Genomic DNA, 16,269 nt, shown 5'->3' with positions numbered 1-16,269 from the left:
CTGTTGCCAGCAATCCTAACAGGATAACATTACTGAGGCAGACAGAAATCAAAAGCTGTCCTGTTCTTGTGAGCTTGACTGTCCCCAGATTTGCACTGCTAAATGTAATCTTCTAAAGTTAGTCACCTGGATCATTAATCAAACATTTTCCTCGCTCAGTGTCATATCTGCTTAATCATCGCTGCATAATTAGAATGGTGGTGGTTTAATGACTCTGCAGAGATGTCTTGGATTAATAAAAAATACAGCAGAGATCCAACATAGGCAGTGGCAATGCAAGTTCCTTCATTCTTCCCTATCAAAGGGAAGGGTTTTAGTCATGGAAGAGTCACCTTTTAATAGGAGTTATTAACCTGATTTCAGTCTGCATTAGCTCTCCTGTTTGCCTTTGCTCAAGCAGCAACAGAAATGGCAGAGTTTTCTTAGTAATGTTGATAATTGTCCATGGAAAATTGAACTGCTCTGATAAACCCCTTGTTCAGAGGCAAGGGGCAAGTAATGACTCTTTGTCACCCTGATTGGGCTCTGCTTGAATCAGCACCTCAGAGATTTTCTTTTTTCCCCTCATTGCTCATCCTCTGAAGCAATCATCCACTGGGCACAGATCACTGGCTCTTTTGCATCCTAGAGACTGCCACTCTCCTGCAAAGTACACATCTTTTATCCTTCTTTGTGCTGCTCATTGTGCAGAAGCCAGATATCCCTAGGAAGGATCTACTGTGCTCACAAAGTAGGTAGATCATCAAAAAAGCAGGCTGAAGTTTTTTAAAGAAACCCTGTGTTAAGATATACAAAGATAACAAAATCTCCCAACCTTTAAAAGTACCATTAATAATAGTCATGTACCTGGAAAGAATAAAGGTTAATGTTTTCTCATTCTAGGATGCCCACTTCTCTTACACAGGGGAAGTGTCTATCCCAAGTTCCTGAATTAAAGTACTTTTTTCCACTATAATCAGGTTTTATTTACAAGTAGAATAAATTCTTGCACTTCATTTGTCCTTCTGGAATGGAATCCTTTTTTGTAATCAATTAGTGACACAGTCTGGCCTTTATATAACTAAACTATCAGTAAAGCAATATTATGGGTAGCAAATACAATGCCATAAGTGAAGAGGGTAGCTTGCAAAGCACAAAGAATATTTTCTAACATCTCTGGGTGTTGTTGTTTAATTATGTTTTCTAATTCACATTTTCCTCTGACTGTACCCATGCAGTGCCTCCTGTTTCAGCTGTCTAATAAACAGTTAATATCCTTAGCCAGCAGCATATAAATGTTCACAGCTGGAGGCTGGGCAAGTCTCCTGTTAAGAGGAGCCAGAAAAAGCCCTAGACATTAATCACTGTGTGGCATCCTGGTGTTTGAGATGCTGCCTCCATACATGATTACAATATGTTCTCTATCATCTGTCTGGGCTGCCTATCACCACGATCCTCAGTGACAAACCTACCAGATTGTCAGCATTTATCAATACTTTATTACACATTACACTTCCAAAATCCAAATGTGGCATTATGCCACATTTAGCTAAGAAATTTCAGTGTTTAGCAAGCATTTTATTTAATGCTTTTGCCATCAGCTGTTCCATAAAGTCAGTAGGAGCAGGTTACCAGTTCACAGCCCAGCCACAAGGTGGAGAGCATGGAGAACCACAGGGACTCCTCAGCTCAGGGAGAGTTGTCCATCCGGCTCTTTATTCCAGCTCAGCTTCTCAAGTCTGTTTTACAGCCCTACAGCACAAAACAGAATGGAAAAAGCAAACACAGAGAGGATAGAAAATGTGTGTAGGGACTGTGTGTTCTGGTATGGAACTTAGCAAAAGTGTTGAATTCTCTGAAAGAAACCTGCCTTCGTTTCTCCCTCTTAAAAAAGCTGCAGTAATTATGAGAGTGATGAGTTTTGTTATCCCTCAGTTTCTCTGCTCTTGTGGTGCATATGTTCAGATACCAGGCATGGACCCTAACCAACACTCAGGATCCTCTGTCAGAAATGAGTCTTCTGGGATTCCTCCAGTCTTTTGAGTGGGGATGGTGGGATATATTTTGAATCTGTTGATTTGTTTTCAGAACCAGGCAATACAAGTGGAATTGTTTTCAGTTTGTGTGCTCTAGCATAGGGTCCTGTATTTACTCCAGCTTTCCTCCAGCTGTACACTTCAGACTCTTCTAACACCCAGTAATTCCTGATTTGCCTGGCTTGATTTCTTTGCCTTTCCACAACTCTTTTAAAGCTCAAAGGGAAAGTGCATTGTGGTTCACAGCAAACAATTATTGCTGAGTTTCAAACCTGTTTGCAGAGCTTGCCAGGAGCATACCCTGGAGCCTGTTGGGTTTGTGGACCATCTTTTACACCAAGATGGAGAGGGAAGGACCTTGCTGCCTGCTCTTGGTGTCAGAAGGGTGACAGAGCAGGAGCAGCCTTGGCTCAGGGGTCACAGTCAGGCTGTGGCAGCCCAGCTGTGCCAGCCCTGTGGAGACCTTGCAGCCAAAAGCAGAGAATGAGAGCTTCAGTCTGAGCAGAGCTTTTGGCAGGGACTGTTTTGTGGTGTTTTACAGAGCATTGTTCATAAAAAGCCCTGCTTGTTGTCTTCCTTTTGGTACTTTTTTTGTTTTGTTTTGTGCTCCCCATCACCACACCCCCTTCCCCTTTTGACAGGAAAGTCAGTGCAACATCATAATGCAATTACAGTTCCTTTGTTGATTAACATAGATTTAATTGCAAGAGTAGTTTACATGCTTATATTTTAAGAACGTTGCATAAGAGATTAATGAAAGGGTGAATAATAGTAAATACATTAAATAACATTATATAACTACATAAATAATAATAGTTGTTGCAACACTGGACATTTTAATGACCCACACGTTGTAAATAGGTGATTATGAATATTGTAACATTCTCTCTACTCTCCCATGCTCCTCTAACTGTCCAATAACCCTCTCAGCACAGCTTTTCAGTGCAGGGGTTTTTATGAGGAAGGGTTTATTGTTGCAGTGCACCACTGTGCATTGAGATGGGAAAGCCTGACAGATGGAAGGGTTTGCAGTCACTGTGGTTTGGTGGTGGCCTTTGGTTTTTATCCATAAAAATGTGACCTGTCAGGTTATGGCAACTCTGTGTGGGATTTCTCTAAATCATACTCCTGGTAAGATTGTTCCTTGATATAGTTAAGGGTTAATTATGTAAATGTTCCTGGGAAATGCAAGGGGAAAAACTTCTGTGTTGACTGGTTGGATGTTATTGTCTATCAGGGAGGCTGTGGTGCAAGGCTCAGGGTTGGTTCATGTCTGGTTTTGTGTCCTACATTTCCAGGTGGGTTTGGGGAATTTGGTTCCTGTTTTTGAGAGCCACCCATCCATGGCATAGAAGTCAGCTGAGATCCTGTTTTAAGACACATTTTTGTTTTAAACTGGACAGGAAACCTGAGGGTTAACAGTTCCAAGAGCTGGCATTGCCTTTTTGGGTCTCAGTTAAATGCTCAGGTGACACAAGAGGCACCGCATTAAGAAGTGTAACCTTGGAAACCCAGATTTTTCATTATTCTAATTATAGCACGTTTTTCTAATTATAACCTTTTTCAGAGGTTCCCTGTTTTCAGTGCTGCAAGCCTTGCTCTTCTCCTGGGCTCCCCTCTCTGCTGCTCTCTCATGGTCCATCTTCCCCTTTTGGTGGCAGTGAAGCAGAATCCCATTGTTCCCCTGATTGCTGGTGCCTCCCAAGGGAACTGTGACATGCCAGATGCCTTCTCCTCTTGCAGCCCCTGTAATTCCATCCTGCCTGGCTCCTTTTATGCCATTTGGCCAATGCCTATCAGACAAGTTGAGCTGGATGAACTCCCATCCACTGAGACCCTGTTACACCATTAAGTTAAATTTCTGATACAGATGTAGGTGTGTAATAGAGAGATGTGTAATTTCCCTTTGGTTGCCACCAAGCTCTAAAGTAACATTCCTGAAGGTCTTAAAATACTTCATTCTGGATGAATAATAATAAAAAAATAAAATAAAGCCTTAATGTGTGCTAAGGGATCACTAAATAAAAACTGGAGAAGGAGAATAACAGGAGTGTGGAAGATGGAAGTTTCTGGGGAAAATAAAGCCCAAGAAACTCAAACAGCAGGAGGGGTAAAACCAAAGGGAAAAAAAAAAAAACAAAAACAGACAAATAAGTAAACTCCACAACAGTGAACATTTGTTTAAATCAGTTTTAACTGTGATATATTATTTCACTTAAAACGATCCAACTGAAACTATGGGAAACAATACTGTAGAGTATACATGTTACAAAAATAATTTTATAACTCTGAGCTAGACTGTATAGCACATAACTTCATCAGTTTGATCACTACCATGTTTTTGAAAGATTATGAATAAGGCACTGATTTAAATGCCATTGTAGTTAAAATCCACAAAACTAGTAAACCAAACATTTTATAGTATATGAAAGATGAGAGAGTTGCCAGTACATCAGTAGCTCAGAATTAGGGAGAAATAAAAAGAGCTGATCCTAGGGGCCCTTGCTGAGGATGCAGAGCCTAAACCAAGCCTAAAAATTCTCTTAAACACAATTGTAACAGGTATTTCTGTAAACAGGAAAACACACATTACAGGCAAAGTGAAAATGAAAGAAACACTGACATTGGAAGTCAAACTGGAGAATATATTATTCATTGGAATTCTGTGTTCCCTTTTAAGCACCCATATAGAAAGGTGGAAATTCTTCTTTCCATGCAAAACTGTATTTTAGCAATTCTTGAAAGGTGGATGAGAGAAGGGAGCTGGGAAGCTGAAGGACAAAAGCCTGTTCCAGTTCTCTCTTTTTGCCTGGATTTGGCTTTTACTGTTGCAATCTATGATGGCAGTGAGACCATTGGGGTCATCACATCATGCATCACTGTTCAGGAGAAGAACTAAAACTCTTACTGGGTGAGGTATTCAAAGAAACCTGGAAATGCAATGTTTCCTATGGCTAGACAGGATTTTACTGTCAGTGGGGGTTTGGTCGAGGGAGGAATGAAAGATCAGATATAGGATCATTTATGTATGAAAAAGTGAAATTTTGTCAAATGCAGCAATATAGGAAAAAAGGATGGCAGATATGTGAATTAAAAGCAGGGAAGACGGTGCACAAGTGTTAAAAACCCCACATTTATTTTGTCTCAGAATTATGCTATGGTGTGGATTGTAACCAATTTGAGGATTACAGCAATTTCTCCAGTCCAAGTGTTTTCTGTTGCATAGAGCTGAGGGTTTTCATAGGGATTTCAGCTCTTGATGAGGCTGGGTAAAGGGATATAAGAAAATTCCCTTCCCTTTTTCCATGTGTTCTGCCTGTCCTCTGTTGGGTTTGGAATGGGATTAGGGTGTGCATGGAGTGCTCAGTGTTGCATTACCCCAGTCCCTAACTAGCTGATTCTGATGCAGAGGGAAACCAGCCCTGCTTCTGCATCCCTGGACCCTGCCTAATTAGGCAGCTCTGTTTCTCCCAGTTTCAGAGCTTATTTGTCCAAAATTGCATTTCTTAGAGATCAAGCACAACAAACCCACAGGGTTATAATCACATGGGGCATCATTTAGGTCTGTCTTCCTTAAGAAGGCTAAATAGCTCCTGAAAAAGCAAGAAGCTTGAGAAATTGTGGATATGGAGACCTGTGTAACAACCATCCTCCAGATTCTGGGTAACAAGACACCTGAAGGTTTTTAATTCCCTGTGTATTTCCAATGTGGTATTTCCCCAACACTTCCTTTTAAACTCAAAAATGTGTTCTCCTGAGAGGAGAACAAACCCTTGGGGTCAGAGTTCTCACAAGCTTCTTTTTAATGAATAAAGGAATCTAATCCCTGTAGGGACTGAGAAGTCCAATAGATGATCTCCCAGAAGTTTGTGTGGCACACATCTCATCTCCTACAGCAGGGACTGAAACTTCATTTTAAATCCTTTTCCAGCTGATCTAATCCCCTCAGCCATGGACTCAGGCAGCTGTTGGTTGATGAAATCCCTTAGGCACGGTTTTAGGAAAAAAAAAATTCTGTCTTTTTAGTGACACACATTGTGAGTTTACTCGCCATGTCAGGCAGCAGGGATGAGTCAGGTGATTGTTTTGATTTCCTGTCCTTAATGTATAAGGGGTTCTTTTGGGCATATAATAGGTAGTTTCTGACAAGCCAAAATTGGACTTGTCTTTACCAAAAACAACCAGAATTTTAAGGAAATTGTAATCACTTTAAGTCACTTAAATCTCTCTGCAATTCTGCTAGAATTAAACCCTATTTCATTAAAGGCTTGATTGTAAATCCAAATTAAATAAACGGGCTAATTATGTTTTTATGATAATTTAAAGAAATCAGGGTTGCTATCAGTTTTGGAATTAGCACATGATTTCTGCTGGTTTAATTTTCAGTTTCTTATTTCTGAGGTGTTACATTAAAAAGTATGAAACAGCTTTGTACTCCTTTCACCAAGAATTGTGCCATTATACTAACAAAAAGAAAACTATTTTGCCCAAACCCATTACCATACAGTTTTTGGCATTGAATGTATGCCATGTGTCTGGAGACAAATAAAATATGGCAAGTGAGTGCAAGCTGAATAAACAAGTGGGATTCAAAAGACTTTCAATCCCAAATCCACAACACCCTGTACTTGAATATGCAAGCAGCTCTTGCTGGTATTGCCTGGAACTGCCAACAGCTTGGAGCTGAGCTGCTTGGGTGTTTGCAGGAGGAGCCTCATTACCTTTGTGGTGGCAGAATCAGGGACTGCAAATTCTTCCTAAATGTGTGAAATGGTAGGAGCTGCACTCCCTGGGAATGAATTTGGAAAGTTGCCTGGGTTATACGGTGCTGGATGCTGAGGTAGTGGGGCAATAATTAATAAACTGCTAGAAAGAAGACAAATTTCACATCTGAAAATATTTTCTATGAAGTACCAGGAAGAGGGACTGTTACTCATAGATTAACATGCTTAAAGGTTATTAACTCATAAAAGCAAATTTGGGCAGAGTAGAAAACTGAGTGTTTTGTAGATACAGGAGAATGGTTTAAAGTGTGTTGTCTTTTTTTTTTTTTTCTCCTTCTTTCTCAAGATTGCAGATTTATCTTCTGACTTTTGATTCTGTTATGCTGCTGAATCAAACAGTTTATCTTCAAAAATATTTTTCCTTTAATGCTTTTGGATAACTTGATTCTAACTATATTACCTAGGAATCTGTATATCAAAATAATCTGTATATCAAAATATAGCATCTTTTCAGTTTATTGGAAGCTTCTTTTCCCAGGTACAGCAACTTAGCTACTCTGAATGTAATAGTTTGTGACTTCCTGCTTGTGTACCTTTAAACCCCTGTTGAATTCATTAGTTTAGCAGTGGGATTAGGCTAAGCAGAACAAGATGCTTAAGAAATAAAATAGTGGATAGATCTTGTTCTACATAGCTATTTTTTATTTGTTTTCCTTTTATGGTTTTGTGATTCTGTTATTTTTTTGCTGTCCTACGTTATTCTATTCTTATCTGCATTTTTCATTTCTTTCTTTTTCTTTCATTCTGCAAATAGATGTCTTGAGATTAATTTAAAATTATTTCCTTCGGTGCCCTTTAAAGCACATTCTTATCTTTCTCATGCATTAGATTAATTAAATTATTTCTGACATCAACATTACTCCTTGATGAAATTACAATCTTGAATTCAATTGGGTGTCATGTAGTCTTGAGTGGATGTAAAGCATTATTAGTTTTATAATGCTGTCTTGTGTTTCACTTTGCTCTCTGCTAAGAATTTTCTTTATTTTAAGAAAGAATTTTGATTTGGTTGAAGTTGTTTTGCAAAATGTTTGTTATATGTGGTGTCAGAAGAATAGCAGTAGAGACATAGTGCACACCAATTCTTTTTCCTGCATATTATCTTTAAGGCTAACCTAGTGGTGCATCTCCCTTTTAATCATTCCAACCAAATGTGTTCCTTCATCCTCTGGGAAAGAATTTGTTATCCTTGAACTTAGTGCTTGTAGTGATGGAAAAAAAACTCATCAGCCTCTTAATTGGTATTTAGTGTTAAAGCAAGATTGTTCTGTTGCCATTGTACTGATACCAGCTAATTAGATGAATTATTTAGTGACTCCTTCTTTTGTGAAAAGTACATTGGTTTTCTAAACCAAATTTGTCTTATGAATGGGAAGTTCTTAAATGAGCTGTAGGAAAATTCAGGAAAGGGCATCTTATTACATTGCTATTGCAAACTCACTTTTACTGTTACTTCATTACAGGTAACCTTCAAAGCATCAAGATACTCTGTTTCACCAGACTTAAGATTTGTTCTTATGGCGTATGATGTCAAACAGGTAAGCCAGCCCTTCAAATCAAACAGCCTCTAAATCCAAACTCCAAAAACTCCTTGTTTTGTGTGTTTCATTTGCAATTCCACATGATATGACTTGTGCACTTGATTTCTCTTTCCAAAACCTTCTGATTCAAAGATGGGAAGTTTGTATTTAGATTTAGATGTGTGGAGGTGTTGCCTGGTTCTCAGGAAGGTGAATTGCCGTGGCTCCTCTGAAGTGCCATGCTGCTTTTGTCAGTAGAGTTTTCTAACCTTTAAACTGCTCTGTTGCTACCTGTTTATGTGAAAATCCTATCTTTTGATATTCTTTCTGTTTTAAGCAGCTTCATTAGTCATTTATGGACTGTACAAAAAAATATAAAATTCTAGGCTGATTCATGAATTTTTATTGTTGGCTTCAGGAGTCTGAAGTGTGATAGTCTGGAAGCCTGTATAATGCAGTGCATTCTTTGTTTCTTATGGCATTGAGAGATTTTGGAAGCTACTACAGTGTCAAAAAGAGTCTTGATCAATAATACCATGCAGAGTTTCCTTTCTGTGTTGCAAGATTTATTTTAGAAAAGAAAAAAAAAAATAACTTCATGGATTTCCTCTGTGTATATTGGTGCTTGTATAAAAAGTACTATTAAAATATGAACTGTTCTTCATGAAAGGATAGTTCTGGGTTGATGAACTCAGTGGTTATTTGAACAAGTTTGGGTTGTTTTGTTTGTTCTAACAGTGTTAATATAAAGTGATTTGTTAACTTGGTACTACATCCAAAGGGGTTTTCATCTACCAGTTCTGCTGGATTCCAGATCAAACTTTCCTTACAATATGTACATATCAGTAGGAAAGAGCTGCTGCTATTCAGTTCACTGTTTCTTTGGTGAAGGGTTCCAGTTTTATTCCTGTCTGAGAAATAAATACTGGCTTCTTGCTACTTCCCTTACTGACTACTTCTTATTTTGTGAAGGAGTTTAATAATCCCTCACACTGACTTAAACTCCTCATTTGTTCTATTGAATTTTTGGGTTTGGATGTTTTTTGGGTTTTTTCCCCCGTTTGTTTGAGATTTTCTTGGTACCAACATGTATCACTGATATAGATAAATAAGGAAAACATGACACTTCACACTTTATTGCATCTAAATGTGGTAACAGCAGGGATGAATCCCTGCCCCACGATGAAGATGCTCCATTGACATGCAGAGCTCTCAGTGTAGGCTGATTCTATCAGTTTGCAACAACCCTCTTTCTGTATTTCAGTCTTGGTTTTTTGCAAAGAGAAACTTTTCTGTCCCTTTCCAGTGAAGTTACATAGAAGGAAGAGGTTTGCAGCATTTATATTTTCCATCTAGGGGTTTTCATTGCTCGACTGTATCGACAAGAAATAATTAAAATGAGAAGTGAACAGGGGCTGGCAAGCAGTTTGTGCTGGTAGTCCTGGGTGGCTTTGGATGGGGCTTGTGTTGCTTGGACTGCTCCAGTTGTGCTCAAGACTTTCAAACCAGAAACACCCTGTGATTGTTGTGTCTGCTACGAGTGGTGGTGGTGGTCCTAAACTCACAACAGCTGGATGTTGTCACTCAGATGTAAATAACACCTTAGCTCCTCAATGTGTTGCTTGAGGTGGAAGGAGGAAGAACCAAAATTCATTCATACATTGCAAATTCATATTCATATTCAGATGCTGCAAAAATATATTATTGTGAATAACTGGGGAAAGTCTTTTTTCACCAAATTTTCTGACTCTTGGGATATTTGTTACACTGGTAAGGCACTTTTGTTCCCTCCAAATCTGCTGGAGAAAAGGCATGAAAGGCCTTGGAAAGCCTGTGTATTTCTTCTTGACTAATGCTTCTGAATTACACCAAGGGTTAAGTTAGTGTTCATTATTCTTGTGGTTTAGGAATTTTATTTTTTTCCTCAATCAGAGCCAGATTTACTGCATCTGGATGAGAGGAATTATACCTGTCTACCTTTTCCCCAAAGCTGCTAACTATAAATTATTAAATTTATTGATTATAAAATTAAAATTAATAATCAGTATAACTTATTGGAGAGTTTCCACTTGGTTTCAGTAGAACCAGGCCTGATTCTTTCTTTATATCTCTGTTGAATGTAACTTTTTATGAAACTGAGGGTTTGTTTATTGTCAGAATTACAGCACATGGTTGAGCCTAATAATACTCAGTTCAAGGAAGCACAAGTGACTTATTATAAGTATTTAGTTGATCTCTCCATCTGCTATAAATTGCCACAGATCTCTGGACCTTACTAGCTATGTGTGCCTCTTATTTTTCCTTCTTTGTGAAGATTTAGGTGTGTAATTGTCCTGCAATGTATTTGATGACATTTCTGCTAAGACTGTCAAGACTTTGGGTTTTTAAAATTATAATTGTTGTTTGCATACATCAATCTGTGTTCCTTGTAACATACAGTAATACAGCTGGAACAGATTTATTAATCAACATTTTTATAAACAAGCTAGTGTGTTTCAGCTGAGCAGATTGGAGAGAAATAGAGACAAATACTTCTTCAAGACATTTTGTCATGAAATTGTAATTAGAAACAAGGTTATTTTGATGTTTGGATTAAAAATAAATGTTGAGTTAAATTAAATAGCTGAATATTTATTTTACTGTTGTCAGCATTTTCTTTAATCTATTTTATGCTTGGAATGGCAAACTTTAATTAAATTTGCAGTTGTTTCAGCACAATTAAGAATATCCTCTCTGCAGAACTAAACATAAATCTGCATGAAAATAAGCCATCTTTGAATACAAAAGTAATAATTGAATGGATCATTTAAATTATGCTTAATACAAGGATGAAAACCCTTTCCTGTGGCATAGCAGCTGGTTTGGTATAGCTCAATGAAAATATTATGGAAGAAAATCCTTTTGCTAAGGAATTGGAGGTGTTGAGCACTGATTTGTGGATCAGGCTCCCTCCTGCTCGTTCCCAGCAATCACAGGACACGAGCCCTGGGTCTGGCTGGTGTTTCCTGCTGGAACTCAAGGCTGTGGTGATTGTAGAGGTCCTTTCTGTGTCTGCTTTGCTGCAGTACTCATCATTTGCCACACTCCTGGATTGCTTTTCATCAGTTCTCCAAGGTTTCTGACGCTGCCAAAGCTCCCATGGCTCAGCTCAGTGTACAATGAGCCACATTTCTGTCTGCAGCTCACCAGAATTTGGTCAACTCCACTGAAAAAGTCTCATTGTGCAAGGCAGCAGATCAGAAATAGAAATGCATTTGGGAAATGAGCTCAGACATCCTGGCTGGATGTCAGGCCATCCTGATTCTTCTGGGACAGTGGGAGCACAGCTCCAGGGAAACCATTGTGCCTATTGTATGCAGGGAGGGGACAGTTTTGCAGGGCTGTATCTTTTTGATTTTGCTTTGAAGATTGTCAAGGTGTGAGCAAAGAATGTGACTCTGGGAGACAGCATATCTAAGCCATTAGAGATTTCAAGAGGAAAGAATATTTCACTACTGCTTTCAATAAGGACTGTGTTAAAATGGTATTTTAAACTTTTCTCACTCTTCTGGTGGTAAAATTCACAACTTCCAAAATCTGATTTATAGTTTTGATAGGAAAATGGAAATAAGATGCTCTGTTCTTGCATTAATGGTAAAGAATGGGGCAGTGAATTTGCAGAAGAGTGAGAATTAAGGTCCTAAGAAATTCTTTTGCCATTAGGAAACTTTGGTGTTAATTTGGTATCACAGCCCTCAGCAGAATGTTGCCACTTGTCCCTGGACTCCACATGAAATGAAAATAAGCTTTATTGCAGATATTAGTGAGTTTTTGCTCAGATATCATGACCATGTTCTCCCATTGCTCTTGCCAGAGCACAATGTGCCACAGAAGAGCAAGTGAAGAAGCAGATGAGATAATTTCCCCTCTTTCCTCACGTGATGAAAACCTTGTGGATTTTTCCTATCTACAAACAAACTGTTATTTCCTTTTCCCTGCTTTCAAAGCCCTTCTGAATGTCAAGCTTCAGGATTTTTTGTACTTTATTCTCTTTTCTATTAATAAGGCATCATCTTCTGTTTTCAATACAAGATAATTATGTGTGATTTTTTTTAGCTCTTGGTTCAGAAATGTGATTAAAAACAGATTGAAGTTCAACTCTAGTTCAGAAGCATGAGCATTTATATACTCTCTAAAAAAAGAAATATTTTCCTGAATTGGGACTTCAAAGTATAATCTTTTAGCTAGAGAATTTTAATAAAACAATATGTTTAGCTTAAAAGAAATAGATTTTAACACTTCATATGGTAAGAGCAGGATGAAGAATAACCCAATCCTCTTCAGAAATGAAGGAGAAAAATAATTTTAGCTCTAAATGTCACTCCTCAAGTGGAAATAGTTGAAAAGTTTGTCTGAATACATTCAGTTTAATGTATTAAAGACAAGATTCCAATGTAGCATTAGAAGCAAAGAATCCCCAAGTTAATTCTGCTGTGTGCTGATGCCTGTCACCACTTTGCTGCTGTAATATCTATTTTTAGAGGATAATTACAGGGAATACTGACCACAGTCTACAGCAAATGAAGGACAAACAAGTGACATTCTCATCAAGCTTTCAGAGATTGCCTCTGATACTGACTTAGTCAAGTGCACTGAAAGGATCTTCAGGAATTTGTCTGCAAATTAGGAGAGTCCATGAGGGGAAGAACTCACTGAAGTCTTAAATTATGATTATGTGTTCTGCATTAGGAGATGATCTTTCCTCCAAGCAGGTGGGAACTAAATGCTCAGCTGCCAGTAAACCTCCTGGTCAGTGAAATTGATCTGTGGATTTTTGTTCTGAAAAAGTTGAAAGGTAAATAAATGCCTTGCACTATGTCTTTTTAATCACAACACTGGTTTTTACACGTGCAGGTGTTTTCAGGATAGTTTATCCTGCTTGTGGAAGTCTGGCTGTGAGGAGCATTGCCAAGGCTTGGAAACACACATAACGAAGATGAAATGAAATCTGTCACCTAACACATGGAAACAACATTTTCTCAACAAGATTATTTCATACAAAGAAATAACAAAAGACTTTTTAAACCAGCAGCAATCTGGCCAACAATATTTCATGTAGCACTCTCTATGAAGTAAGGATCTGATACAAAATTCATGCTATCACCTTTTTCCTCCAGAAATGCATGCTTCTTTAGATAAACTTGTTTTTCATGTGTATTTCTGCAGGTCCTCAGGGTAATCTTTCATCTCTCATTTGTTCATTTTGAGATGAGTCCAGAAGCAAATCATGCGTGTGCACAGTCCTGAACTTACAAGATCGTAAATAAAAGTCTGATCCTGACATGACTTTCCCATTCATCTTTATCTCTTGTCAAGAGCATGAAAGACCAATTTTTATCAGCTTTAGGGCAGCAAGAAAAAAAAATTAAGGGATTTTTAAGAGAGATCCACCCCCAAAATCTGAGCTTATTTCTTGCAAATAGTTTTTGTGATATATTTTATTCCTCTCTTAGGTGTGACAAGACTGGGTGCTTAAAAGGTCAGATATTGAGCAATTCATGGAATTGAGCTGCTCAAATTTTTTGCCTTTTCAAGGCTGTTGTTTTATTTTGAGTTGAAGTTTTAGATGGACAGAGTCTAGTAATATAATAGCTAGGGCTGTAGGATATCTTGGCATGGTGCTATTCTTTTTCATATATTTGACTTTACTTTGTAGAGCTCCACAGATAAGCAAGGCATTTAAAAGATACAAAAAACCAAGGTGCTTACCTGAGGAGATGATGTGCTTTGTAGTAAAATCTGGCAAAATGAATTTTATGACACCACCTTCTATCATGAATTGTCCCTTAGGAATGGGTATTCATGTGAATTCACAGTGTCCCACTTCTATCCAGGATTTTATCTAAATTATGTGGCAAGACATAATAGCCACCAGTCCCCTAAAATGGATGATGGGGAAAACAGAGTCTGTTTTATGGTGAGAATCAGGGACATTGATGTTTGTTTTGAAAGACTTCCCCTTTCCTTCCTGCTGAGTTTTATTCCTTTAAGTGCTTGCATTCAGTCCATCAGAGAGGTCACTGCCTCACCACTTATTAGAAGTAGCAGAGCTGTATATGGAGGATCTGCATCTATCTGCAATACTGTTTAAAAATTACTGGTGTGTTTGTGATGGGAGGTTGGGGATGCTCTCTGCCAAGGTGTTACTGGGATGGCCTACAGGATAGAGCTGGAACTGTCACAATTTCTTCCTCTGAAAAAGAAAAACTAAAAGCATAGGAACCCAGAGTACTATTTGGGTGTTTCCACTGTTTCTTTAAATCTAATAAGATAACAGTCACTTGTCACATACCAGTCCTTATGCATCCATTTCCTGTTTTTCATAAGGGATGTGTTGATTCATAAATGCAAATTCAGCCTAGTGCAGCAGTCAAAACAAATAGATCACTTTTCCTAATAAACCACATAAGACAAGTAGCTACTGCTTTTCAAGTAACTTAGTGAGTTTTTCTGTTCCATTTATACTTACAGAATTGCTGCTCAGCCTCAAGTTTAGAAGTAAGCAAAATAAATAATCCTAATTGAGATAGAAGATGGCTTTTTTTCCCTTTTTCAGAGTTGCCAGAGTTGAAAAATCAGAATTCATGTTTCAGGTTCTTGTTCAAAGCTGGTATTGAAAAAGAAGATTGTACTTTGCTGTTGTTCAGTAAAAATGAAGGCATTTAGCTTTTCAAACAAAATGTTTATTGACAGAAAAAGTATTTCTTTTCAATAGTATTGTCATTCCTATCAAGTATGAATACTGTTATTTCAGGAGGACCTAGGAGGTGTCCAGCTGAGTTTCTGAGACCCAGCAGCTTAGAAACTCAGTCTTAACATAACTGATTTTCACGTGGTTGTATTCCTACATCCCATAGTAATCCATGGGAACTGGGATCCCACTGTGCTAATGCTGTAGAAACAGGGAATAGTTGCACTATTTAAGTCAGCAGTTCCCCTAATCTATGGACAATTTATTCCATAAAGCAAAAATTCCACCTTCTGTTGTGAAACTGGCAACAATCACATCCTCCCTGTCCCTGTCCTGGGCATGGATAATGTGCAGAAATGACCCAGAAATGTCCATTGTGGGTGAAGAGTTTGTCTCCTACAGCCCACAGACAGAAAAACCAAGTGTTTAAAAGGTGTTGGGGTTTTCTCTGTTGTTTTTTAATCTCACTGGAAATAGTGTAAAAGTGGAAGCCAGTGATATTGTTTGGGGGTTTTTAGGAGATGGGGTAGTAATATTTTTATCAAAATAGGTGAAAATAAGTCTTCCTCATCAGTGCTGAATGGAAAAAGCCAAGAGGCTGTTTTTATAAACCAAAGACAAGGAAGGACAGCCTGAATAAATAACAGGGCAAGGAGTGTTGGGAGTCCTATTTGGGGACTGTGTTAGTAGCTGTTAAAGGCTGGAAAAGCTGAACAGAGCTTTAATTTGGATTGGGATCTGCCACAGTTCACCACAAACTAGACTCAACTGGTGCACCCACCTGTTTTTAACGAGTCTCTATTCTGTGCTCCTAAGAAATAATAATTCCCTTCCTCTCTACCAAAAGAATATGGACTAAAAGAATATTTTCTACATCTTTCAGGTTTGACAGGTTTTACCCTGAGCATGAGTCATTGCTCCTTCAACTACTACTCATATTGATTTCTCAAATACAAGACCTGGCTCACATCAAATACTGTGAATAAATGACTTCTGAGGAGCCAAATCACTTCATGGGTCTGACTGTCCTGTTATGTTAAAACATTTTACTGAAAATGCTGTGTATGTCTTATCTGATGCAGATATCCTCATGTTCTATAGTGAATAATTTCAGGTCTAACTTAAAGACACTTTTTTCATATGGACTGCAAATAAAACAAGATGGAATTACCTAAAGAATAATCCCCTAAGCACATACCTGCAGTCCAGTTCATGTGTTC

At 38.2% G+C, this 16,269-nt stretch overlaps 1 protein-coding gene across 1 annotated transcript in view; it reads left to right on the top strand.

Annotated features, from left to right (window-relative positions):
• LOC116998787 (inactive dipeptidyl peptidase 10-like) overlaps window positions 1–16,269 on the top strand; it is a 241,969-nt gene that overhangs the window by 118,711 nt on the left and 106,989 nt on the right. Inside the window, 1 exon segment of the mRNA XM_033064890.2 lies at window positions 8,263–8,337. Coding sequence (XP_032920781.1) covers window positions 8,263–8,337 — 75 coding nt within the window.

This window comes from Catharus ustulatus, chromosome 7 (assembly GCF_009819885.2).
Source record: "Catharus ustulatus isolate bCatUst1 chromosome 7, bCatUst1.pri.v2, whole genome shotgun sequence".
NCBI lineage: Eukaryota > Metazoa > Chordata > Aves > Passeriformes > Turdidae > Catharus > Catharus ustulatus.
Note: the sequence above shows the minus strand (reverse complement) of the source record. Positions and strands in the feature narration are given on the sequence as shown.